General features: G+C 41.5%; 2 protein-coding genes across 3 annotated transcripts; one reads left to right on the plus strand and one right to left on the minus strand.

Moving 5' to 3' along the window:
- Nucleotides 1-7256: 7256 nt before the first annotated feature.
- LOC119220304 (proteasome activator complex subunit 3-like) lies at nucleotides 7257-16445 on the minus strand. Of its 2 annotated transcripts, XM_037476209.2 has the most exons (10): nucleotides 16262-16430; nucleotides 15039-15071; nucleotides 14886-14948; nucleotides 14335-14439; nucleotides 13299-13350; nucleotides 12675-12790; nucleotides 12055-12123; nucleotides 9812-9934; nucleotides 9640-9726; nucleotides 7257-9437 (listed from the first exon to the last, which is right to left on the minus strand). In XM_037476209.2, exons 1-10 carry the CDS (start codon nucleotides 16301-16303, stop codon nucleotides 9357-9359), a joined length of 771 nt encoding a protein of 256 aa, XP_037332106.1. In that variant the 5' UTR covers nucleotides 16304-16430; the 3' UTR covers nucleotides 7257-9356. The 2 variants fall into 2 exon arrangements, with proteins under 2 accessions (XP_037332106.1, XP_062422110.1); XM_062566126.1 differs by lacking the exon at nucleotides 9640-9726 and having other exon boundaries at nucleotides 9784-9934; nucleotides 16262-16445.
- Nucleotides 16446-18742: 2297 nt separating this feature from the next.
- Nucleotides 18743-27401, plus strand: LOC119220309 (apoptosis regulator BAX-like). Its single transcript, XM_037476221.2, has 6 exons — nucleotides 18743-19119; nucleotides 19332-19362; nucleotides 22928-23092; nucleotides 23166-23304; nucleotides 24078-24182; nucleotides 25051-27401. The coding sequence occupies exons 1-6, from the start codon at nucleotides 19092-19094 to the stop codon at nucleotides 25192-25194; spliced, it is 612 nt and encodes a 203-aa protein (XP_037332118.1). The 5' UTR covers nucleotides 18743-19091; the 3' UTR covers nucleotides 25195-27401.
- Nucleotides 27402-27589: the final 188 nt, after the last annotated feature.

The raw sequence follows: 27589 nt of genomic DNA on the forward strand, positions 1-27589 counted from the left end.
TATTATGAGGGGCCGTTTAGGACTTAACTATTGAGACACTCTTGCACACTCTACTGAACAGGCTGCTCACTGCAGCGTGCGATGAGGCTGACCGCCCGGTGCTGCAGGGGTCTGACGGTCCCCGCTAACTGCACCCAGGGTCGGCTCTAGCCCATTGGCTGCCCTAGGCGATACTAAAATTTGCACCCCCCCACCTACCACCTGGGCCCACATTGAACCAAATCCATACCATGTCATGTCTGCGTCCAAGTCCTCCCCTAATGCAGCTTCATATCGACCTGAGACTCACTGTCTCCTGTCCTACCCAGGGGTTAACCACATATCAATCTTCACCCAGTTACAAAACACTGTGTCACATAATAGAAATGCAAGTTTTCCTGAAGCTTTGAGTCATGTTGGACACTGTCCTCCCTGTCTGGTCATCTAGTGTCCACTGATTCCCGTCTTGGTGTTTTACAGTTTTCCTCCATTTATAGAGACAGGAAGCAAGACGTTCTGAATAAAGTGAAACAGCATTTGAAATGAAAATGAGGAGTTTTCTGCATTTTGTTGCTTCACAATTTCTGTGTCCCTTGGCCATAGTCCCTCCAAAGACTCTATTGTCTATTGACAACCCCATGAATCACACCCGGGCTACTCTCTTTTTTTGTGTGAAAGTAGACTCCGCTCTATTCACAATATGTCCTTTCAAGACAGTGTTACTTATAGTTCCTGCTACTTTATACCTCTACTACAATCCAAAGGAATATGTTGTACTTCTTACTCCACTGTATTTAATAGTTATTCAAGTCATAATACAAATGACTTTTTCTTAATTTTGTAGGCACTTTTTCTACATGTAGTATTTCTTCACTGTAATATTACTACTTAAATGTTCTCAGTTTGTTCCACTACTGGTCCTCTTTTGAGTGATCATGCAGGGTGTTGCTTTCACTCGACTAAAAAGAAACAGTAAGCAGCTGCTAATCTTTGTATCTTTGATGAATGAAATATTTGTCATCCACATATACCATATGAAGGTGTACAAGAACTTAATCAACATTGACCCAATTCCATCTTGGAAATAGAGACTCGAGTTACTGTTTTGAGTATTTTTAAGGCACACAGATTTTATCCATAGAAGGGAGATGTGGTTTTGTTTACCAACAGTTTTATTGAAAGAATCTAAGAAAATAAGAAATGATTCCCAATCCAAGATAATTCTAGCTATACATCCGTCAGTAGAAAGAATAAATTCTGACTTTTGAATATATTTATAAGTATAATCATTGACATGTACAGTATATTTAGCATCTTATAGATATAACAAACTAAACATTCGATGACTGTATGACAACAAACCCAGAGTTAATCTGTATAGGCCTTTCGAGGAAGAGGTAGAACAGTAATACACAGCTGTAGCTTCTTGACCTTCAACAACCTGTTTGACTGGGTGGACATATTATCTGGTCCAAAGGCACCAGTGAGAGACATTAAGGCTCTACTTAATAAAAACATAATTTGAGCTCCTTCACCACAGCTTCCTGGGACATAACTGTCACGGTTACCTCAGACAGGACCAAGACGCAGACCAGATCAGTTGGGGTAAAACAAAAAGGTTTATTTTGTTGAGTCAGATAACAAAAACCACAAAACGGAAAAACACCAGTAGTCCACGACTTTCTGGTTCCAGGAGTGGGCCCTTCACAGAATCCTTGACCCACGAGATACAGGCGTGTCAGGGGGCCCGAAGTGTGGTGAGGCGAAGTCCAGCAGGTTGACCGACGGTCATAGAAGGGACGATCTCTTGGCGGTGGCTTTCAGGTCAACGGCACGGACCAGAGATGGCGGTCTAGGAAGACTGCAGACTGCTTGAAGACTGAAGGATGAAGGTGTCGGCTGAAGGCTCAGGCCAGGAGCTGGAACAAGAAGAAGGGTTGAGAAGGTTTCACAAGCTGACTTCCAGGATGATATGTGCAGGCCAGGGATGGAGGTGGCTTTGGAGGGCTGACGGATGGAGGATTTTAGTTGCTAAAAGAGGCTGTATGTAGAGGTCTAAAATGCAGCTGCCCACCACACACTCGAGGTGGAGGGGGCACCTGCAGTGTACTGCCAGAGACTAAGAGTAGGTGGTTTGGCCTATAGGTGTCTGCCAGTGAAATGCAGGCAGAGGAGGCTCCTGCAGTTCACTGCCAGAACCTAGAGGTGGACTTTAAGACTGAAGCCGTCTGCAAGTAAAATACAGATGGAGGAGGCACCTGCAGCTTACCGGAAGATTGTAGATGTTAAGCCAAGTGGAGGTGAGTTTCAGGTCAACGGCACGGACCAGAGATGGCGTTTCAGGAACTGCAGACTTCTTGAAGACTGAAGGATGGAGGTGTCAGGCCTGGATCTGGACCAAGCTGGAGGTTGAGCAGGTTTCTGGAGCTGTCTTCCAGGATTGAAAGTGTATTATTACTGAAATACTATCAAATAAAAACATACAAATAAATACAACTTAATACAAAAAATACAGCATGATGAAACTTAAAAATGAATGTAAACATGTAAATCATTTTACTTCATGTAAGTAATTTCAAACTCAGATAAATTCTTTTCAAACGAATAAACATTCTTATTTGGATTATGGTTCCTAATAATACCTGGAGCATCAGTGCGTCTATTGCACCACCAGCTGTCAAACTGGTCTCTCCACTCTAGATAAACCCTCATATCTACCACCCAATCTGGCTCAGGCTGGTCCCATAACGGCCGATACTCACCAGGACTTACCTCCTCCCTGAGGAGGCTTAGGGGGACTTACCTGTGATGGTTCCCCGGGTCCCTGAGGAGGCTTAGGGGGACTTACCTGCGATGGTTCCCCGGGTCCCTGAGGAGGCTTAGGCAAAGGTTTAATGTCTGGAGTACCAGTGGCTCTTTTAAACCACCGGCTGTTTAACTGGTATACGCACTCCACTCTAGCACAGCTCCTTTTAGATAATGGTTCATGGGGACTTACCTTTAAAGACTTACCTTGTCCATGGGTGGAAAGTGAGGGGATGCTACGGAAAGATTTAGAGGAGGAGCGAGAAGAAGAACTAGAGGAGGAGCTAGAAGAAGAACTAGAGGAGGAGCTAGAAGAACTAGAAGAGGAGCCAGAAGAATTAGAGGAGGAGCTAGGAGAACTAGAAGAGGAGCCAGAAGAATTAGAGGAGGAGCTAGAAGAACTAGAAGAGGAGCCAGAAGAATTAGAGGAGGAGCTGGGAGAACTAGAAGAGGAGCCAGAAGAATTAGAGGAGGAGCTAGAAGAACTAGAAGAGGAGCCAGAAGAATTAGAGGAGGAGCTAGAAGAACTAGAAGAGGAGCCAGAAGAATTAGAGGAGGAGCTAGAAGAACTAGAAGAGGAGCCAGAAGAATTAGAGGAGGAGCTTGAAGAAGAGGGAAAGGAGAAGGTACCAGAGGAGGGAGGAGACGGCCCAGGTGAGGTGCCGATCAGGGAGGCTGGTCCTCTGATCCTGAGGATGGTCCGCAGGATCCCGGGCCGGTTAGGGTCCGGGATCTGGACGCTGGTGTAGCTGCACCGTCGGGCCATCTGAGGGTAAATAAACAACAACACAACCCTCAGATCACCGATGCACATCATGGTCATTTCTCACATCACATATTGCATTAAAAGTGGATTCAAAGTAGATGTCATGCAATAAATAATACACTAACAAAAGAAAACGCAGGATAATAAAACGGTTTGCATTTGGTTCAGTGTTAAAAACTGAAGGAGGGCTTACACATGCTGCTGGTATCAAACCGAATCAAACAGACAGTCATATTATTAAATTGACCCCTGACCTGGTCTGATATTGCAACACCATTTTCTTTTCATTCATGAGAAAATGAAAGATTTGGCAGTGTAAATATGAAAGAAGATAGAGTCAGTTGTTTATTCTATATATGAATATGTGCATGTATTTACATGTGTGTACATTAAGAATCAGTCAGGAAGCTTTATTACAGTCTACACAGAGTACATCTAACATTCAGACTAGTGTGAAATATAGTGTAAAATATAGAACTGGTATCGGGCGTTTTCCTGATACCAGTCCTTCTTCAATTTATCACCTCTTTATTCTATGAGTTGCACATCGCAGCGCGAGGGGGAGGTGCAGCACGCGCACATGCAGTCCTATACGGTTACTTAACAAATCGCTCTATTCACTCTTATGAAATGCATCAACCACGAGCAGAGTGCATTTCGATGTTAAATATCAAGAGAAATAGTGTATGGAGCATATAATAATACATTCATAAGTAAGTTTTAACCACCGTGACTACACCTTCACGTTGTGACGTCACACCTCAACCGTCTCTATGGACCCGGTGGTTTCCAAATAAAAACATTTATTTCAGCGTTCCATGGCGTTCTCAGCGCCATCTTTTTTCACAAATTCCAATGTTAATCTTCGACGATTTGTTACCCTCAAACCAAAATAACAGTGTTTTAAAACATCTACACTAATTGTTGACACGCCCCAGAGATGTCCCGCGAGATGTAACACATCCCGCCCCTCCAATAATCATTTTACACGGAGAAATCCTCGACTGAGTGTCTTTGTCCATCAAATCTTATTTCTTTCACCTTTAAACTCAATGTGTCTTAGTCATGTATAACCTGGGGATCCTTCTAAGGATGTAAGAATCAAAACGTTGTCTTACTTGAACACGGAAGGTTCCAATCACAGCCAACTTCCTTCAGCAGGTGGTCGTCCTCGGTGCTCCGCCGCTCCTGAGGGCCTGTTTCAGCCTCGTCTGTGCTCCACAAAAGATGTTATGTAGTCGTTCACTTCTCCAACAATATTCGTATCCAGTAGATTCCGTCCAGCAGTCAAAAACTCAAAGATTTCGTTCTCAGCAGTTTGCTTTCACAAGAGGTTTAAAGTTCGTGTTCAAGTCAAAGTGCAAAAGGAACGTTCAGAAAGTCCGCTGACCAAGTGACGTTAGCTAACGTTAGCCAGCGTCAACAGCTTCGTTCCTAGCAAGCAAGCCATTATTCGCATAATTTAAACCGGTTTAATTTAACGCTAGGTACTTAAATATCAGAAATTGTCTTTCTTTTTACAAACACCTTAATTGTTACCTATATTATTTGCACAATATTACAACTCATCTGCGTTGTCAAAGGGAAAGGTGCCCAAATAAATGAAAATGATTAAGCTGTACCCGGACTTTTGTTCATAGACAAGTGAAACGCTGATAACGTTACTTGTCCAAATGACAAAGGCCTCAAATCATTAATGTCGAGGCATTCTCTTCAGATTAGTTTTTTTTACCCGATAGTAACTGTTTTTAATTGCATTTATTATGCCTGGTTTGTTTGTTGGTTTTATTGTTTATCTGTGCTATATATGTACTGGTTTTACTTTAAAATGTCTTTGAGTACCATGTAAAGCGCTATTTCAATAAAATGTATTAATATCATTACTAACAAATGGTATTCTCTTAATGTACAATCTGGTATATATATGCATTCCACACAATATGTTGTCTGGATTGTATTTATGGTAATGCAGAGACACTCACCTCCTGAACAAAGCTCAGCTGATCCCCAGGTTCACCTCTCTCTGAACCTTTTTAAGTTTTTATTTATTATAGTTATTGGTGGTAGTATTAATAAAGCTATAATCATCTGTAATAGTTGAATTCACTCAAAATATGACCTCACCCTTCCATTCATTGTAAACGACTTTCTACCCCATTCTTGATCGTTTCATCATTTTAAAGAACTTCACTGATGTGGTTATTCTCTGTGCTTAAATACAGCTGCAGGTGAAGAGACATGTAGGACCACACCTAGCACAGCAGCCGGTGAAACAGAGCATGCAGCAGGTAATCTATTTAATAATCTTTATTTGACTTTACACTTACAAAACAATAATTTATTTACACCTAATTCAAATTTTTGAATAATTGTTTACTCTAAAACACTACTGATCCTGTTAACAGAAGAATTTTTTTTTTAGATGCAATTACTGCCTGTCGTATAACTCACAAGATCAGTAATAAATCTCAACATATGACCAAGAGAAAAAATCAGTCATTGTATTGCCTATTGTCATAATGTATCTGTATTAATAGATGAACATCAATTGTATGTATTTGCCTTCAGGTGAAGGAGCAACAGACATAACTTGCCCTGATTCTGCACTACAGCCTGCAGACACTTTCTCCCCCACAACAAGTTCTGATGTCCATGAGTCCATCAGGGAAGAACCGATTGATCCTGCTGACTGGCCAACCCTGTCTGGCCAAAGTTACTAAAAATTAAAATATTCACCATCATATTTGCTTGTAGTACATTTATCAAATATAAATGTACAATATAATACAAACAACATAGTGTACCTATAATGTATAGCAGAATGATAACATGGAATGGAAGTGGGTCAAAGTGGCCGTAGGTGGGAGGGCGCAAATCTTAGTATCGCCTAGGGCAGTGTTTCTCAACTGGTAGGTCGCGGACCCGTTTGTAGAGGGTCGCGGGCCTTTGCATGGGAAAATTAATTGTATAATAATATATAATATTTTGAAGGGACTTTTTGTAATGCAGCAGAGTTTTTTTTCCGGCTCGTCGGTCCATGTTTTCCGTCAGCGCGGCAATTAGAACGCGTCACGGCTTGTCGTTAAGGGGTAAAGGTGGGTCCCGGAGCCAGACAAGTTGAGAACCACTGGCTCGCTCGCTCTCGTCCCCTCTCGACTCTACTCGGCTCTGGGCTGTGCGTCGCTGCTCGGTCGTCCAGGATGGCAGCAGCACTTCTTGCTGTTCTTTGCTTTTTCTTTCACGACGCCTAGGTTACACTTTGCAGATTCGCACTACACCTTTTTGGTTTCTCATTTACTGATTACACACCTTTATTAATGAAAGTTATGATTTCGTCGTAGGAAATGACGTTTGAATAAATTATAATTTGATTTAACTAAACAACTGTGTGGTCTCCCCTATGTCACTGCTACTGTGAGCCAGGTAGTCGTGACACTAGACAGATTGAAACAGGTCCGTGCACGTATGACTGCAGGACTGAATACTCCTGTCACAAATAAACATTGTCATATTGCTTTGATTAAAGTCTCAAGTCTGGTCCTTTGCTTTGCGTTCACGACAGCGGCATGAAAAGTGAACAGTGGATAAAAGATACATGGTAATAAAAACAACAGTAATAAGTAAATAAAAGTACAATAATAATAGATAAAAAGTAAGTAGTAAAAGGAATCTGCAAAAATCTGCAGCGGCAAGAAGCAGGTGCTGGTGAAATGGCTGCTATTGCCCGAGAAGTTTAATGCATGGGTCTCAGAAAAAGATACGAATGCGTGATGAAAGACACAGAGACGTCTTGAGAGTTCACTCTTAAACCCTCCACTAGGATTCCAACACCAAGAATGAATTTTATGTTACATTACCTAGTAATGCCTCGGCACAGGTACATCCTAAACATCACATATGAAACTACAGGACAAAAGTAGCCACGTCCATTATTCTGAGCGAACCGCATTATGTGGGTTTTATAGAATTCTAGTAGCTGGTCCAGTTTTACAGAAACAGATGTGACTGTAAGCATGTACGATGCTAAAAGCAGGACTACTACAGTGTTTACATTAGACATAGGGGTTTATTTATTTTACTAGAGGCTCTATTTATTTAAGCAATAAGGTACGAAGGGCCACAACGCTCAAACTAACATTATTGAAGATAAAGCGCTGCCTCGAGTACCTTATTGCTCTTATAATACGGTTACCGAAATTATAAATAGTAAATAGCTGCCTTTCAGCACAAAATAGTATAAGACACCAAACGTTGTGTATCGCTGATTTTAACACGGCTAGATGAAATGCAGCATTCTGATTGGTTGAGAGTGAGTCACGGGGTGTGCATTATTCAGTGATAATGTACAATTGCTGTTCACATTGACTTTTTTTACAACATGCGTTGTACGCACGGTGTTTTTATGGCTTATTTTGCGATGGCTTCGGTGGTCAGGCTCAGTTCAAAATGTCCCGCTGTGGCCATTGAATTGCAACGAGACACTTGTGTGTTATACGGGTTGTCTGTTTTCTTTTTAGACAGCGTTTACTGCATAGGGACACTGGACACCAGAGACGCTCCAGATTGCACATGTCGAGAGTTTAATCTAATTAAAAGCAAGAGGCCTGTCCATTTCACTGATGGCTATGTGCTTTGCATTCCAATTCTTTCAAAAGCTATTACTTTGAACTAGACTTTTGGACATGTCAGCAGCCGTTACCTGGTCTGTTCCTTTATCCCTTTGTACGCTTAAAAACTCAAATCACAATTTGCATGCACTAAAGACAGTCCCTAAACTTCACCATGTTATCTTCATTGCACAATCAAGTTGCAAAAGGTTTCTTTAAAACGCACCAGGCTTCCATGAGGTGAACAAAATACAAAACATTGTTACATCACAATAGATCCGGTGGAAACTGTAGACTCTAGATTAAACGGGAAGAAACCAGAGACTCTAGTTGGGAATATTAAACCATTTGACAAGACATGTGTTTCCAATTCAAGCCTGCTAAAGATGCATAGAGGCACATTATAGAGTTTGGGTCCAGCCATTTCACTCCCATTGAAGAACACCACCTCACACTGCTCTCTGCCAGCCTGAAGCTTGGGGGTCAAACAAAGTCGAGTGGACAGGGGGAGAAATGAAGAAGCGCGAGTCCTCCATTATGTCTTTATAAACTGTACAGTCAAATTTCTGCAAGTCAGAATAACTACAACACTAAAGCTACAGAACTACAGCTGTTATCTGAAGCCTGGAGGGAGGCGCTCTGCATCCTATCAGAGTAGAGGCTTTGGGACATGGAGCCAAAAGGATTTAAAAAAACATTTAAAAAACAGATGATGAATCCCACGAAGGGACCTACAGATCCTCCGGTGGGAGTTGTGACAGGGTTATAGTCCCTGGCCAGACTCCAGAGCGAGTGGAAGGGCCAAAGTAAAGGTTGACTATTGGAAAGCACGTTGATTACTGTTGAGGACGAAAATAGAGAGAAATGGAGATGTGTGAACGTGTATGTGACCTGCTCATGCATTCTTATGGCCTCCTTTAAATTGGATCATGTTTACAGCTCACTACGGTTTCACATACTAAATAGTGAGCACCGTTTTATTTAAACTTTTCAATACTGAATATCAGCACACCATCAGTCTACACACAGCATCGTATTTGACACGTCATGAATCGTTTTAAGGTTGTAAAACCCCAAAACCATCAGGTACTTCAAAACATTGGTCAGTATTGTTTGACTGAGCTCAGATGTTGCACACACATGCATATGTGTGTGCGTTTATGTGTGTGTGTGCGTGCGTGCGTGTATTGTAGGAGTTGTCAGTAAAGAGCTTCAGCGTTGCTGTTCCTGGGTTTCTTGATCTTCTCAATGTTCTTCAGGATCATGTCATGGAGAATCACCTGGAAGCAAAGAGCAGAAATATATAAACGTTAAACCAAACAAACACGCACGCTAATAATAAATGTGATCTGACTGCAACCAACGGATAACACTTACACTTTCTGGTTAATATATATCATTTAACATAGGAGTACTGATAACTTGATAATGGAAGACATAATGACCTGGTTTCACTGACAGGGTTCAATTAGACAAACTCACATATTGATTCCTGAGCTCTGAAACAATGATTTTCAAACTGATGTACTCCTTTTCATCAATCTCTGTTATGGTCCTCCTGTAGTCCTCCTGCCAAGTAGAAACACTGACTGTTAAAACACCCAAACCACCAGGCTGTTTTTTTACCAGAGCCGCTGATATGCGGTCCACCCACCACGTGAGGGTACTTGACAATTTTGGAGACGAGCTTGGCTCTCGTGATGTAATATCTGGAGATCTGGTCCAAGTAGGATGCGGCCTCGGACTCCACCGTCCTCAGTTCTGCCACCGTCTCTTCCTACAGACACATGGGAGACAAAGGGACATGGTGAACATGAACACTGATTTAATGTGACACGTTGACACAAACGTCTTAAAAATGATACTTTTCCCGTTTCATTAATCACTCATTCATAAGCAGTTACCGGAAATACATGTTCATCTCACTTTTTTATTTATAAAACAAAAATAAAGACTTCTCCCTCCGATTTCCATTTTTAGATACATACTATGAACTTATTTTTTGTAAGGGTTTTTTCATATTTTGGGGAGTTTTTCCTGTGCCGATGTGAGGGTTTCGGGACAGAGGATGTTGCATGTGTACAGACTTGTGATTTGCGATTTTGGGCTACACAAAATAAAATGAATTTAATTCAATTGAGTCAGGTCTCTGTGGGTTTGGACACTGATCGCTAAAGTTGGTCATTCAGCAGTTCATGCTTAATAGTTTAACACTGTAGAAACAAGTCACAAGTAAATCATGTAATCAGATCATTGCTATGTGTGAAATAGCAGGTCATATGACATCTCCTGTTTTGTCTCCTCCATGTTGGGATTGATAACTTCCCATGTAATATTATAATCTCTTGACTAGTCTCAAGTAGAAATAAATATAAGTATACATTTCAACTATGTTGAGAAATGACACACTGTGTGTGACCGGAGGCCCTCTGGTTCAACATCTGCTTCTGCTCCTGCTCCTGTGTTTACAGGTTGAGTGCTTGCCTAATTTCACTGCAGCACCATGTTTGGATTTCTGTCGGTCCTGCATATATCCATCTTCTCTCTGTGTACTTTATTCATCAACTTGTACTAGTTTGTGTACATCATCACATAGGGATTTGTGTATGACAAACCTGGAATGTAAAGGGCGGACCATGTGGTTCGGACAGAGATCTGAACTGGAACACATGATTGCACATAACCACGTATGTTCTACCTAGCGCACACACACACACACACTTTCTCTTAGACATGATTCATGTCCATTAAAAGAATTCTATTAAAAAAGAAACATAATCAGATGAAAAAAATCTCAAAAGGAAAAGTGAGGTAATAGGTAAAAATATTTTTTTGAAGAATAAATATTTTATAAACTTTATATTATAATTGAGTTCATTGAAAAGGGAAGCGGGGGGCCTTCAATGTTCTGATATCTTTAAAGGTTTGGGAACCACTGCAGACACATTCCTCTGTTATGAGACCGAACCGACAGAGCACGTGAGTGCTGCTCCCCAGAGGCCAACATAGGAATTGCAGAAACAGCATGTACTCCCTGGCCCAATCCCAACCTGCAGTCTCATGCAATCGTTGAGTGGTCGAGGGCTCTCAGACAGCATTGGATGCTGATTCAGCCCAAGGGAAATACCCACAAGTCATTGCAATCTGACTTTAAAAATGGGATAACCAGTAAAAGAAAGTCAACAAAGAGAAATGCACATGTGTGTTCAGACTGTCATAGTAAAATGTAAACATTTAAGACATCAAGGATTAAAGCAGGGGGAAAAACACATGAAATCAGATGATATTTATTCATCTATTCATTAAATAAAAAAGGCTGTCGTTGAAGCAGTTTTGACCCAAAAATTCAGAATGACCTCTCATTTTATGAGCAAAGAGCGTTCAAATCAGAGTCTAAAAATAAATACCCTCAATTGTAAATCTTATTTTTTCAAATTGCCTGACCATAACTTCGACTTATTGTCAATATTTAGAGAGCAACAGCTATTGCAGACCTGGACACCTTACTGAAGAGACCACAAGCGACCATCTCCATGTGCAGGATTCTTCTCAGGTGGAACCTTCGTTCAGGACTCACAAAGGCCGCGACAACGCTTCGATTTTGAAGAAATCTTGACTAATTACCAACGCTCACTCTGGACAGGACAACAGCCCAGCCTCTTGACCCAGAAGGTCACAAGTTACATGCATATTTATAATACAACAATATGTTGACTGAAATCTCGAGTTAAGAACCTAAACCCACCACGAAATATCTATGGACATTTGGTTTTAGCTGAATGAAACTAAACTTCAGTAATTGGCCTTTATTTTACCAACCAATGCATGCAATGATACATTTTCACCTCCATTATGTACAACATATTTTTACGGATAACGCAGTTAGGGAGGACTTACCTGTATGGAGACTCCAAAGTTATTTCCATCTTCTATTCTGGGGATGAGCAGCTGGACCCACATCTTCACCTGACAGAGCAGAGATGATGCCAAATGGCTTAATACTGTAGCATAGATAGAAATCTCCTTAAAAGATTTCACACGGCAGTGTTTGCTCCCCCCCCCCCCCCCCCCAAAGTAAAAGAGCGAAAAGAAATAAAAGTCAGTTCCGACCCAACACAAGCGTGCATACAGACCAGTAGATAGAACGCACCCACAACGACTACGGTGTCTGTCCTTCATTTTTTTCTCATGTTAAGCAGCTTAAGGGCCTTTAAAGCCTTATAAAAATCAAATGTATCATTGTTTGCTTTACATTTAAAATGATCATGCTGCTGCTTCATGTTAAAAGCTTCCCACTGACGCATAACCCATCTGCCCAAACAGGTACGGCCATTTGGTCAGGTGATCAGTTGTGGCGTATGAAAAAGTACGATGATAGTTTATTGTTTGGTGATACCAGACAAGAGAAACCGATTCAAAGCAGAATGGCTGTAGCGCTGATGACGCAGAGTGACATCCTCTAAACCGCCCAATCGATGAGCGAGCGTCTGCATGTGGGAGTTTGGGGGCACACTTACTGTGTTACACTTCTCAATCAATGTCCTTATCTCAGGTTTGACTAGTTCAATCAGGTCCACCAGCTTGGTGTTGCATTTCAACATTCCCTCTGGCACCGTCAGGGTTTTGGTTCCACCTGGAACCAAACACAACATGCAGTTACAAATCACGCTTCACTTATCAGCTTATCCAGCGTGGGGCCGTGGGGGGCAACAGCTCCAGCAGGGGACCCCAAACTTCCCTTTCCCACATCTACCAGCTCTGACTGGTGGATCCCAAGGCGTTCCCAGGCCAGGGTGGAGATATAATCTCTCCACCTACAGTATCTCCCAGTAGGACTCTGGAGACCCCTGCAGGAGTCTTCAGGATCAGGACCTCATCTAGGGTCTCCAAAAAAGCGGAATACTCTTCACTCCTATTTAGTGCATACGCACACCAACGGTGTTCCAGTCTGGGACCTCCAAAGCCAGACTGAACAGGCTTTTATTGCACCACTGCTAAATTGACGTTTTCATTGAAATGAATTCAAGCAGCTGTGGTTAAACTGCCAGAGTTGGGCAATACAACTTATTCATGGAAAATAAACGTTAAAAAAAATGTATATAATACAACGGTGAACAAAGAAAACAGTGTTTAGTTTTTACCTTGCCAGCTCTCATCCGCAACTCCGTCTTCTAGTTTTCTCTTCTTGGAATTCTACAGATGAAGACATGTCATTGTTAGGTGTGCTAGAAGCATCACTTTTGTCCACACAGAGAAGTATCAACAACTACAAAAGATTGTCAGGGAGCTTTCATTCGTCAACAGAGTAAGTCGTTTTGACTTGATTAAATGGAATAATGCCATTGGCTGATTTGAGGCATTTCAGGATTTAATCAACAACCAAGCCTCCCTTCCAAAAATGTTCTAGGTACTGTATACAAAGTTAATGACTATAATGAAAAGTAATAGAAACAGGAACCAAATCCATCTTCAAATGACTTGTAACTGTGTAACATGACAGCATGGTGGAAGCTAAATGTTTCATCAGTGTTAATGGATTAACTTTAAGATCACAGAACAGAGAAAAACTGCTTTTTGCTGTGATTGTTGTGCTCCGGTAGAGGAAAGTTAGCCCATGTGATCGGTGTAAGAGAAATATAATGGCCAACACAAAAAAAACACTAATAGCCTCTAGAGGTAGTCCGTACTTTCAGGGGAGTGTAGGAACACGGTGGCCAACTCAGTGTCAGGATCCACGAGGATCCCCCCAGTATTCTTTATGTTGATGCCTCACCTGCCATCACTTTGGATGGACAGCACCTTATAAAATCATAGTCATTGACATCTACAGGTGGCACCTTTTCAAACTGGTTTTATGCTCTTTTGTCGTCGCGCAAATTTTCCCACATTTGGTTTCTTATCCTAGTACCTACAGCATATGGATCCAGAATCTGTTTGGCCTGCAAGTATCCGTGTGTTGAGAATCAACTAGTCGTGCTACTTTTGGTTTAGTTTTAGACGCGCTTTCATTGTCAGAAATATTGGGCTTCAGACAAAGTTTTCACTGAAGACATTGTCCAACTTGTTTTGGAAACCTCGCCCCCATAATGCAACCAAGTAGCATCTTTTTTCATTTGACCATCACTACCAAGTGGGTCACCCAGCTACATGACTACTTTGAACGTAGTGCACACTCACCACGTCCACGGCATCGTGGCTGTTGGTGAAGAGAATCGGCTCTGGGACTGTGAACTTAATCTCTGAATGAATCTCTTTCAGGTCTTTCACGTTGAGAATAGGCTCCTGGATACAGACCACATGGGAGAGGTTGACATTTTACAAAAGATTACAATTATATGCATTTTAAGCGCCTTTTTTTTTTTACACCTTTCTTTGAGATAGTACAAACAAGACAGGAAATGAGGGGGAGAGATGATAAATATTTGAACTGCAGACATTGTGGTCTAAGATGTGTAGGGGCACCCTTTTACATACAAATGTGCATAGAAATGAGTTTTTAATACACGAGTAATCCCGTTTCACACGGTAAAATACACCCCATCGGGCTCTAGTGCATGGATAAAAACAGTGTTTGACCTCCCAGTACAGTATTGAGATGAAAACAACCCAGAGAGCATTTGCTGCAGTGTTTTCTTTAACCTGCCCAGTCCAGTTACATGATTGGGCGTACCAGAATCTGTACAATTACAACTCCATTTCAATTGTCAAACAAGGACTCCGTCACTCACCTTGAGAAATTGATCCAACTCCAGGAGCTTTTTAGGAAAAAAGCTGGCGACCAGGTGCTCGGCCTACAGCCACAAAGAGAGAGAGAGAGAACACCTGCTACTGCTGACCACGCCAACAGAGGGCATGGACTGAACCAGAGAAGATGTACTCACCTCACTGCTAATCTGCTCCCGGAATGTTTCCACCTGTAAACAGATTGACGGACAGTTAGAACTCGTTTATATTCCTTTTGGGATATAGCATTGTGTGAAGGATTGATGGCGAGTGGAGGTGAGCAGAACCTTTGGAACACTGAATCTAGTTGGACTATATCTCGATGTAAACCACCTTCAGTGTCCCTGTTTGGTGGGTAGCGTTGTGTAGGTGTCCACTGTTGGAATGGTGACAATAAACAGCATGTAGATCTGATGTTTTGGAATCCATCTCAACATTGCCATTAGTGGAAGAAAGGAGACCACGTCAAACGTAGGGCTTTAGTGTGCCCCAGGAGGGAGTGAGGTCATTTGTACAACGGCACACGTAGACACACTACAACCATCCTTTTTCTTTAAAAGTAACCATGGGATTAAACTTGCTGCTTTAGTTCACACCATCAGTCATCCTTTGATGAGATGGTTCAACCCAACTCTACTCCAATTCAAACCATTGTATTAAATGCATTGTAACCTACTACGAATGTGTTACAGTAAAAGTGTATATAATATTCTATAGGATAGCAATGCTGTTGGTTTCATCAATAATCATTTCTTGCCTTTCAAATCATGGATACATACATGGAGATTGAATCATGAGTTTTATTACAATGTATAAATGGATAATAAGTACCTGTTTAAAGGAATAACACAAACTATTGTCTTTATCTGAAAACTCTAAACTAGAGTCGGTGGATATATGTACATGGTACATTTTATTATTGTCAAACGATTTTAAATGCATTGTTCAGATAAACAAAAAAATAAAATAAATGTAATTAACTGAAAATAAAAAATGGCGATACAATGTACTTATGTAATACAACGTTATTTGTACGATATATGGCTAGAAAACGTGCCGTTTTGCAAATTATAGTTATTGAAAATAACCATTATCAATCAAGTTTTGTGAATGTCGATGAACCCTCGGTAATCTGGATGACAAATAACGCATTGATTTAATAACTTAATTTCTCCTTAACTCAAAGTACGAGGCCGCTAACATATGCGTCGGTTTTCAGTGGCCCACGTGATCCTTGTAGGGTTTTAACGTTAACCACGTGCAGGTATTCTAGTAACAGAAACCCGATTGGACGGGTAGAGCTCTGTGTCCAGGCCGTGGATGTATGAGGTCCAGGCCCGATGTGTCTCCAAGGAGTCGGACGGGTGAATCGAAAACTCACCCTGTTCTTCAGGTCGCGGTCGACCTTCAGGAGAGACGACATAGTGATGAAAAAACGTTAAAACCCGCTCTGGTATCCAAGCAAAACCTTTTCACTGTCGCTGCAGCAAGCATGCACGGAACCGCCGATGCACCGTTTCCGCAAGCTGATGACGCAATCATAGAGCGACAAGAATATAAGTTTGTTTTCCTCACATTCGCACCGTCAGCAAGAGATCTCTAAGGTTTAATTGAGTGTGAGCACTACGGCACCGCCTACCAGGCCAAGTGGTGATAAAATCGAGCGATCCTTCATTGTAAGCATAATGACAACATTCATTTTTTTGCACTGAACGACCCTATATGCAATAGTGCAAAAGAAAGCACTTGGATGAAAACATAAAAAAATAACACCCAACATAAAACAACGTTCGCGTTGGTAAAATAAAACGTACCATTATGTTATGTACATTTTCACGCTTTTTTGACACAATATAACAAGACAGCTTCTTTAAACGAATATAGTACATATGTAACACGAATACAGTATGATACTGCAAACTAATGCTTCTGATTTGTGTCACTTTGATACTGTTAAATATAGTACAATGTGAAAAAAAGAATCGAATCAGCAAAGCAGAGCAGAGAGTTTTCAATACCTAAGCGGCGAAAAAGAACTTGCGTTCCCGCGAGAATAGACTCGGGAGTCCTAACCATAGACATGGAAAGGCACTACATGCACAATAGACTTTAATGTTATAACTGGACGAGCGGTCCTGTCCTAAGATGGCCGCCGTGTGACGTCGTCGGGTCCCATTGGCTCTCAGCGCCGGTAAGCCATCTAGCCTTTCTATACATGTCTATGGTCCTAACGGGTCCGGGAGAACGGAGAACGGTCATTTCCGCAATTGGAACAGCAGCTGACTTGATGACGTCACCACGTCAGTTGGTCCTGCTAATACGTTTTAATGTTTCTGACTGCTAATTATTTTACTATTATCAAGCTTTTTTTCATTTTTATTTAAAATGAGAAATTGTATATATAATATTGATCAATAAATATATGTAATCATTAAATAATTAGGAAAAATATCTCAATGGATCGGATCAGAGTTGTTACAGTCCAACATCTTTTTAAAGCAGATGAAGAGGAGCAGCTGTAGTTTGTGGTGAACTTTACTGGATTACACTGATCTAATATTTATCCATATTGGATGGAAGAAACAAAAAACATTACTGAGGTGAACGTTTAATTCAGGGCTTTTGTATTACATCACACTGCAATGGCTTTATAATGGTTTCATAAAGATGAACAATTAATATTTTACCGGATAGTAACACATTCCACACACACCTACTGTTTGTCTTCTTGTTACTCAAACATCAAGTGTAGTAGTCCTTGTACAGTTAAATACACAAACATCACTAATAATTAAATTGGTGATGTAGCTGAACCTCTTCTGTGTCTGTATATTAATAGTGATTAACCTCATAGTATTGTCTGTATAAAGTATAGTAATCAATGAGGCTACATATCGTAAGATAGATGACATGATCATTAGTGATTTACGTCATAGTATTTAATATCTATGATACGGTGATCATGGAGGCTACAGTTAGTAAGGTGACATCATTAGTGATTAACATAGTACTTAATATCTATGATGCAGGGATCAATGGTGCTACAATTATATTAACATTTTCAAACAATGCAATAAATTGAAACATTTTCAAGCATATACCAGCAGCTGACTAGACATTAAATATCATAGAGAGAGATATAGATAGAGAAATATAGATTCATTCATTAGTGGAATTTTTATTTATTATTATTAGAAGTCAGAGCATAAGAGTGTCTTTGAAGCTGAAGTCCTGCTGCCGGTTTAGAGTCTCGATGACGGTCTCCTCATGTCCTTTAATTAAAACATCGTTAGTTTGAATGCACAACAAACAAGCTGCACTCTGTGGATACAGACACAACTTAGAATGTAAACTCTGTCCTCAAACAGACGTAACCGGAGAACAACATCAGTCTCTGATCCCACATTAAAACTTATGAAGACTCGTTATAGTACATTATGTATATATCTCATGTTTAACCGCTACGGAGACGTGAAAACCAGCGGAGCTTTTAACAGAAGACTTGCTAAAAACAGGCTGGTCACTAGAGGATGAGATAAGGCTGACCGGCCGATGCTGGAGGGTCTGACGGTGCGTTACCTCACATCTCCCACATCCACGGAGCTAATTGTTACGAGGGCTGAATGTTGACAAACCACCCGCAGAAATGTTACTTAAACAACTAACTTATCGTCTGAAAAAGTCCAAAAATTACATTCCGTTACTTAAATATAGAAGTATTTATAAACTTCGACTTACAGATGTGCTTATTTTCCTCTGTCGTTGTTGCCTGTTGTTGAAGTGAAATGCATTCTGGGATATGGGCTCTCACAAGAACAGACGAGCCTGCTCCGATGCATGCCCGGTAAAATAGGCGGGGCGAGTCACTTCCGGATATTATCAGCGTTCCCGGCCAGATGCGGACTTTAGAATTGGAACAGTACTCGGGCTGTAACTGATGACGTTTCACGAGTCCATGAGAACATAAGTCCACACAAGAACGCATATTGAGAAAGGGCCCGGGTTAGCGGATCTGAGAAGAAGTTTCAACACGGAAGTAATTGAGTGAGGGACAGCTGGTTTTCCCGGCAGCACAGAGAAGTTTTTCACTTTCTATATATTGTTTATTAACCGGATAAAAGCGTTTCAATCACTAGATCCAGTCAGTAAAGAAGGGAAGAAGAGGTTCTCTAACCTTAGAAGTGTTTCAGAGTTGTATTTAACGTTGAACCATGGAGTGTGAAGGAAACGGCATGTCGGGTGAGCTTCAAAGAGTACTTTACGACCTCTGTTCCAGTCTGTTCAAAGTTAATAATCCTATTTGTGCTAAGTATTTGTCGTCTTGCTGTATAAACCACAGTGACAGTATCGTGACCTTTCTTTTAACCCGAGGTTGAACGCTGCCCTGTGTCATTAAAAGGTGTAAATTAAAGTGAAAGTAGCCATCACTAACTCGTTTTATCCATCCACAGACGCGAGAATCGGAGAGGCCCTGATCAAAGAGTAAGTCCTCTGCGCTGTAAAGTTTTCAGAACTCATCATGAAAATCATTTGATTCACTGTGCGAAATAAATATATTCAAATATTTGAAAAAGTACAACTTCTTCTGTCCCAAATATGCCCTTCTAAATTCTTTATATAGATCATTTTTTGGTTTCGATTTGTAGTCTGGCTCTTACAGTAAATCACTCCTCTCATAAAGTGAGTGTATCATCATGACTAATTTTTCTGTCAACAATAATGTGGCAACATGTGCTGAAACCAACAAAATAATGGCTTTAAAAAAAAAAAATCTTGTGTTCACCATCAGAACTTCTTCCGGTCTTTGTTTGCTCTGAGCATATACTTATCAGTAGCTTTGAAATATTCTCCTTGGTCAAGATTTCATATCATTAACCTCTTCCTAAACTATCTCGCTAGCTCATAGCTTAGACAGTCATTGTGTAATCTTGATTGTTGTATTTGTGCGTCTTACTGTTTGTCGTTACTCTGACAATAATTCAGATCCTAAAGTAGCTGGTCTTCTTGGTATTATTTCCCATTCAGCGCAGGGTTTCAGTCCGTGCCTTGTTCATGTTAGGCGACCACCTCCGGCTCTGAAAATCTAAGGCAATTTTGCATTCATTCTCCCGACCAGCCGGGGACGACTCATCCTGGGGTCCGTTCCAAGGCACAACAACATTGATTAACAAAATAAAATGAAATAAAACCTTGGTGAAATAAAACCATCATTTAAACAAATGAACATGGTGCCCCCGCCATATGTTGGAATTCAATTTGACATATGTGTTAGGGGGGGGGCGACGATCAACGGCAGCGGACCTTTTTATTGCATCACACTTTTTGGGGAGGATTCTATAACCATGGTTTATCTGGACTTTGTAATATTGTTCCCCATCTTTGATGTGTCAGATTGCGAGGGCATCTCCAGTGCACAGCCCCCCCCCCCCTCTTCAGATCTACTGGTGTTTGGAGCTGTTTATAACCCCCCCACCTTGACTTAGGCCTTGGTTCCAGCTAAAGAAAAAACACCCCAAATCATCATGCTCCACTGTGGACATGATGCTGCCCCCCACCCCATAGTTCACCGTGGGTATGATGCCTCCCCAAACCCCATGCTTCACTTGGTAAGAAAAGACCTCTGTCTTACCCACCCCAACCCATAACCCAAACCTATGAAGGATACGGCAGCTTGTTGTACATGTAGTACACGTCCAGTGCTTGTTAATGTTGCTGTAGAATGCTTACCGGACCAGATTTACAAGGATTTCCAGTTCTTGGTAATGTCACTGTTCTATGTCACATATTTTCTCCACTTGATTATGGCTGTCTTCATTTTCTTTCATGGAATAACTATGTAACCTTCTCCTGACTGATACTTTTCATCAATGAGATTTCTCTGATGGCTTTTGCTGTAAGGTGCAACTAAGATGTGAGACGAATCCTTGTACAACAGCTGAATATCACTTTAAATGATGACAGGTGTGTACTGACTACTGTTGCACACGAAGGTACCTATCAACTTCGAACCGGAATATTGTGTACTCATCATGAACAAATACATAAACAAATACATTATGGTGCGTTCACACCAAACACAACACAATACAATAATCAATAATCGCACCGCGGCCATTTCTGGATCAATTTGCATATGCCGTGTAATTCGCGCCACATAAAGGGGGCGTGGCTTATCACCCTGAAAACAGTTCAACTTTTTCACTATTGTTCTCCCTCTGCATCATCCATGGAAGACATAGCAACTCTATCTATACCTGTTGTGGCAGTGCTACTCACGTGTTTTTGTACAAAACAGCATCCGTAGGTGCAGACCGCACGGTGAATTTCATCGACTTCTACAGGAACTGCGTCTGGGTGACTGTCGCTTCCAGCGGTACATGGTGCTAGCTGTTTGCCTGTTTGATAGCTTGTTGGCTCGGATCAGGGACCAAACTCTACTGACAGCACATCATACTTCTCTGCCGAGGGAACTGTCTCAAGGCAAGACACCGTGTGTTCAAGCACATCCAAACGGTTCTTTTAAAAGCCCCCCCACATTTTTTTTTTTTTACAAAATATCATGCAACGTGGGCCGGCACGGTGGTGTGGTGGTTAGCACCGTCACCTCACAGCAAGAAGGGCCTGAGTTCAACTCTAGCCAGTGGCCTTTCTGTGTGGAGTCTGCATGTTCACCCCGTGTTGGCGTGGGTTCTCTCCAGGTACTCCGGCTTCCTCCCACAGTCCAAAGACATGTGCTGGGGATCAGGTTGATTGAAACCTGATTGATTGAAGTAGGTGTATGGATGTGAGTGTGAATGGTTGTTTATCTCTGTGTTGCCCTGCGATTGGCCGGCGACCGATCGAGGGTGTACCCTATCTCTCTCTGGGATAGACTACAGCCCCCCTGCGACCCTGAGTACAGGATAAGCGGTTTGAAGATGGATGGATGGATGGATTATGCAACGCCATGCAATATTGCTGTGTAATAAGTAGCAGCGTGTTGTTAAGCAATACAATTATCCTACACTATAATGTACTATATTCAGAAGTGGTTACTCGCGTTACTGTAATTGAGTAGTTTTTTTGTATACTTTTTTAAAGTAAAAAAAGTATTTTTTGTTTGAACTATTGTACTTCGCTACATTTTAAATCCTATCCATTACTGAGTAAAAAAATGCAATGAAAACTCTGTGGCGTTTGTGGCAACTCTGTGGCCTCTGTGGTGTCACAACCGAAATACTCGTTCTGCGCTCACCTACCAACGTAAACCTCCACTTTAAAAAGCAGCGCTAAACAAGAATGATGGAGACGGACAGAACCCAGCTGAAATCGAATGAAAATACGAAGCGTAGCCCCTAAACCGGAAGTACGTAGATTTTCACAGTAAGAATCGACGCAACCGTTTGTAATGACAGCGGTTACCACGGTAACAAGAGGAGAAAAGTTCATTAACGGATATAAATAAATACTCCTGGTCTGACGGGATGTGTTAGCAGCAGTAGGTGACTACACTATTTATTGTCCACGTACTGTTTTGCTTCAGTGAGCAGAGCAGAGACGGTTTAAGGAGATCACAGAGTAAACGGTCCGCCACTGGAGTGCATACGTCCAGACGTCAGCGAACCGTCGGTCGGACCGTCAGCGCAACTAGATTGAGATTTATTTTCCCTTGTCTTTTTTTAACTACACTAGAATCCCGCACCCCACCCAGCTGTTTTTACTCTGAGTACATTTTTAATGAGCTACTTTTTACTTTTACTTGAGTAAATTTTTAGAGTGGTAACTTTACTTGTACTTGTAAAATTTTACTTAAGTAACAGTACTTTTCCTTGAGTACAACATTTTGTTACTCTTTCCACCTCTGACTATATTCAGTGTAATGGTGGTCTGCATGGAGACTCACTCTGGTGGTGTTGGTGGGCTGCAGCCCCAGAAAACGAAGAAATAGTGAAACATGTGATGTGGAAAAGGCTTTTTTCAATGAGAATTGTGTTGTTGTCCTTCCAGCTTTACTCCGTAAAAGCCTCTCTCCACAGTATGGCTCCTCTAACGTCCCGTTGGCCTGCAGGGTCATCGAGGAGGAGCTGAAGGACGCCTCCTCGGAGGACGTCCCACCGCTCACCCCGCTGGCCGTGGAGCTAAAGACGGAGCAGGAGCAGCAGATGGTGACCCAGCTGGGCAAAATGATCCGCATCATCGGTGACAGGGTCCGAGATGACCAGGAGTTCCAAGAGTGAGTCTCCAGACCGCCGTGAGTGGCGAAGACCGCAACGTGTTCTTATAGGCGCACCCTCGCTCTGTTTCAGCGCAATCGACGGAGTGGCTTTTTCCTCCAACTCTACGGGGGACCGCTTCAAGCAAGTGGCAGACAAAGTGTTTGAACATGGCATCACCTGGGAGAGGATTGCCGTGCTCTTCTATGTGGCCGGCAAGCTGGCTGTCAGGGTGGGTGGTCTTCTCTTCCTCCCAGAGCTTACCTGTCTGTAGAGGCCATCAGTGCCTAATGACTGTTGTTCCTTGGCATGCACTTGTCTTTGCACGTTTGCATTGCCTTCTAACTTCCTGCCTGAAGTAGGAGTTCCAATGTTTTGCGTAGCTTTACATCTGCTACTTCTGATCGCCCAGTAAAAAGAGGTTGGGTGTAAGCGTTTGCGAAGACTCGCCGCACAAAGACGAAGAGGACAAAGACAAGGGAGTCTTTGGAGTGCGGCGCCTTTGACTGCTAATCATTAAGAATGTGTTTGCTCTCTGTACCTGTGCCTGTTCGGATCTCTTCCCCCAGATACCACAGCTTTAGTCGCTTTGGATAAAGGTGTTCTAAAGCTGTCCATGACAGGCCAATTTGGAGATATGTATATAGATATATCTCCAAATAGATATATATAGGTACAGTATATCTCCAAATAGGCCAATATGTAATGGAATGTAATATATAAATAATTTCTTTTGATTTTGTGATGTCAATTCTTAAATCAAAGCACCTCAAAAAGTGTAATGTTTTCATCAAAATAATTAAGTTTGGGGCTTTTCCTAAGGACTTTACATACAAGAGTGATTGTTAGCTCTTATAAACATATTTCCCAGCCAGCCCATAAACATTTATCTTCTTCTGCTTCTCTTTGATGAAACACATCCTCTAGCCATGTCATGGAAATGAACCTCAAAGCTGGGCGGCACCTTGTATATGGACCTTTTTGTGTGTTTTTGTTGTCCTTCAGATGGTGGAGGCTCACCTCCCTCAATCAGTGAGGGAGATCCTCAAGTGCACCGTGGACTTTTTCAGAAACAATCTTCTGGGCTGGATTCGGGAACATGGAGGCTGGGTATGTTGGGCCTTTGTTTCTTCCAGCTGCTTCTTGGACTTTCCTCTACCGTGTTGGTTCTGCGGTTACAGGGACACATGGATTCTGAGATCCTGGATTCTGAGATTCTGTAAAGGGCTTTAAAACTACATGTTATCATACAGAGTGCCATCGGCCTATTAATAAATACCATTCATATACTGTAGGAATATGTTTTGGGATAATAGACTTGTCCAAGGACACATGGACATGCGGACTACCGGAGTTCGGGATTGAATTGCCAATCCTTTGATTGAAGGACCACCCTGCTCTCCGCTGAGCCACAGTTCGTAGAACAACACGTTAAACCATGATAAGCTTGAGTTAATCACAGATATTATTCCAGGCATCTTAACAAGCAACACTCAACATTTAGTCAAGTGGACAGGAAGTGCAAACACCAAAAAAAAGGAGGACTTGTGAAGGGCCCATCATGTCCTCTGGAGGCTTTCACAGAAAGACCCAAAACAATTGGTTGAAATTGATCTCATTGACTAATATCACCAGGCAAAAATTGAAAATGTAATTTAATTACACTGTTCCATTAGAACCTTGTACTGGTAGTTAAAAGACTGCAGCCCACAGATTGAGAGAGAGAAGCATTACCACTACAACACAGCATATCCTGCACAGACCTGCTTTGTATAAAGAGCTAAGCTGCTGCCAATAGTCACCCCCATTTTCGGTATTGATTACCATCATTAGGAAGATGGATGCATATTCGTTATGATTGTTGGGACTGCTTGTTGTGTTTGATTGTTTTCTAACCCATTTGGTATCACTGAATGTGGTTATAATGTATTTAGTCGGATGTCTTCCACACCCCGTAATCCCAGATGTGTCTCCACAGATTAACAGTTTCTCTGAATTGGCGGTGGCGTCCGTTCAGAGCGTATCATCAATGAGCCCCCACAGCTACGGCTTCGTCCTCATCTTCATCGCCGGCCTGGCTCTGGGGAGCGTCCTCACCTGGAGACTGACCAAGCGGCTCTGAGGCTCACACACACATTGACATTCCTATTGTTTCTTATTTTTTACTTTATTCTATATGAAAGTGTTTTGAAAAAACAGGTTAACATTTGTCAAAATTTTAAGCTCAATCATGATGTTTTACTGAAGATTACCTAGTAGTTTTCCCACCACAGCTTAATTAAGAATGAACGGTTGAAAGATCAGATTTGTCCTGTGCTCACAAACTGCTGTCATGTGCTGATCACATGTTGCCAAGACATTCACACTCACATTTCACCTTCTCTAACATCATCTATGCAAACTACTTGAAACTTGAAAGAAATGTTGTTTCAAGGAGTGTCTGATATTATTCTCATCATCCTAAAGAGATGCCCTTGCTGCCCTCGGAGCATGCAGTGTTGGTCGGGTTAAGGTGTCTGGGTTCACAGCAGAGAACCAGAGGTAACGAGTAGTCACGTCAAATGTGACGCCGATGGAGGTGTGTTTTCACAATTTCATTAAAGAATAAGCAACTAATGAAAATATTTAGTGGGTTCAATAATTGTTAGGGTCAAAAATCAATAGAAATGAACTTTCAGTTTTTACTTTTCTTATTTCCTTAATGCTCGCTCAAATTAAAAAAGACAAAGACACTTGCTGAAGTCCCACCTGACTTATGCCTAAAACAACTCCGCATAGAAGGCTGCAGGAGGTCTATAGACCTCCATGTGCAGGTGGAGCAATAACCATGCAAAGAAAACTATTTGGGGAGTTTTGTATTTCCACTTAAAATCTAGGTGAATTATTTATATTTGACCATATGGCCTAAATGTGCATAGAAATGTTTGTGCCTTACACAATGTAGCCTTGTACTTAAAAAAAAAATGTAAATGATAAATGTCAGGGAAATAGAACCAATGGTCATTATTATCAGAACAACATCTGTACTTGGAATGAAGTTCCCTTTAGTGATCCCATTGGGGCCAGCCGATTGGTCCGTGAGGAGAAGGGCGGTTAGACGGTAGTGAGACTCTTGTGGGTCTGCCTGGGGGTCACATCCACAGCCTGTCGGGTTATTACTTCTCCCACTATGCACTCCTCCAAGTTTCATAAAGTTCAGGCTTGATCCTGCTGATGACACATTCTGCATGAAGAAAAATATAAAAGGCCATTTAATGACTGTAAAGTCCATTCTGGTCACAATTGATCATTTTTTGGGTCTATTTACCCAATTTATTTTTCTCCTTGATAATATTTTGCCGGTGTAGTTCACTTTCCAAGTACATAATGTTAGTGTTATAGTGTATTTGATTTTTTAAGTGTGACTTTGTGCGGTTCCTATAACCTTGGTGGAGGAAGAAGGATTTCAAATATAAAGTGTTTCCTTGGTTATTGGGGCTCTGTGGTGTTTAATGAACTTTTATCATACTGATTTTGACCTGTGGCACTTCTTTCATGCAGACATTCAGTTTCTGTTCAGTAGAGGCACCGCTGCTGATTGAGTGATACTTTGTGGTAGTAGATGTTAGGATGTGAACTCTCCATAACAGTGATTGTTGGTACAGAAATGTCAATTATATGTTGGAGGTCATTACGTACTTCATCCATAAGAGAGCGCTGGTATACTTTTACTTTTTTAAATTGATCCACTTGGTATAAATCTTGCTCGCACTCAATTGATATTAAAGGAATTTTTTAATTAAAGGAAATGTGTTGGTGTTTTATTTGAGTAAAGACGGCTATTTAACAAAAACACAGGTTGACGGTAATAAGGTTTAAGGTTATAATAAGGTTTTTAAATCCTGACTGAAATGTCTGTTCTATTTATATCTGTTTGAGTTATGGCGTTGTCCTTGGCATGAAATATTATTACTGATTGGTGGATACTACAATTTTACACGTATGTGACCTAACTGCAATGCACACTGTTTGATTGGATAAATACGACCTACACATCGCCTTGACTGCAAGTTATTAGACCTAAAGCATTGTTTTGGCTTTGCTTGCTTTTTGCAATATGTGTGAAACTGTAAAATCTCAATAAATCGGCAAAGAATAACTCTGTGATTCTTCACATCGCACGTTAAATTCAAGATCTGGAGCTTCACTTGTTGGGAAAACTGTGCAGCGATAAATCCCCCGTATCCTCTGGGAAATGTTGACTTGAATGTGAAGAGGGCGGTTCATAGCAGTTATCCTCGTCCTCTAAAGTTCTTGAATCCTCCCTCTGAAGGTGTTGGCAGATCATGGGGAAGTTAACCTCGTTTCATGTGGAGTTTAAGGGAGATAATAAACATTTCACTGATAAAATCTGTTTACAGTTGTGATTTTTTTCTTCAAAAGATGGGAATCACATCACGATCCTCTTGCTCAAGCGGTTACACACACACCTTTGATTACCTGTTATAATCTTCTATTGGGCACGTACTCACTCTGTC

Source organism: Pungitius pungitius, chromosome 12 (assembly GCF_949316345.1).
Source record: "Pungitius pungitius chromosome 12, fPunPun2.1, whole genome shotgun sequence".
Classification (NCBI taxonomy): domain Eukaryota; kingdom Metazoa; phylum Chordata; class Actinopteri; order Perciformes; family Gasterosteidae; genus Pungitius; species Pungitius pungitius.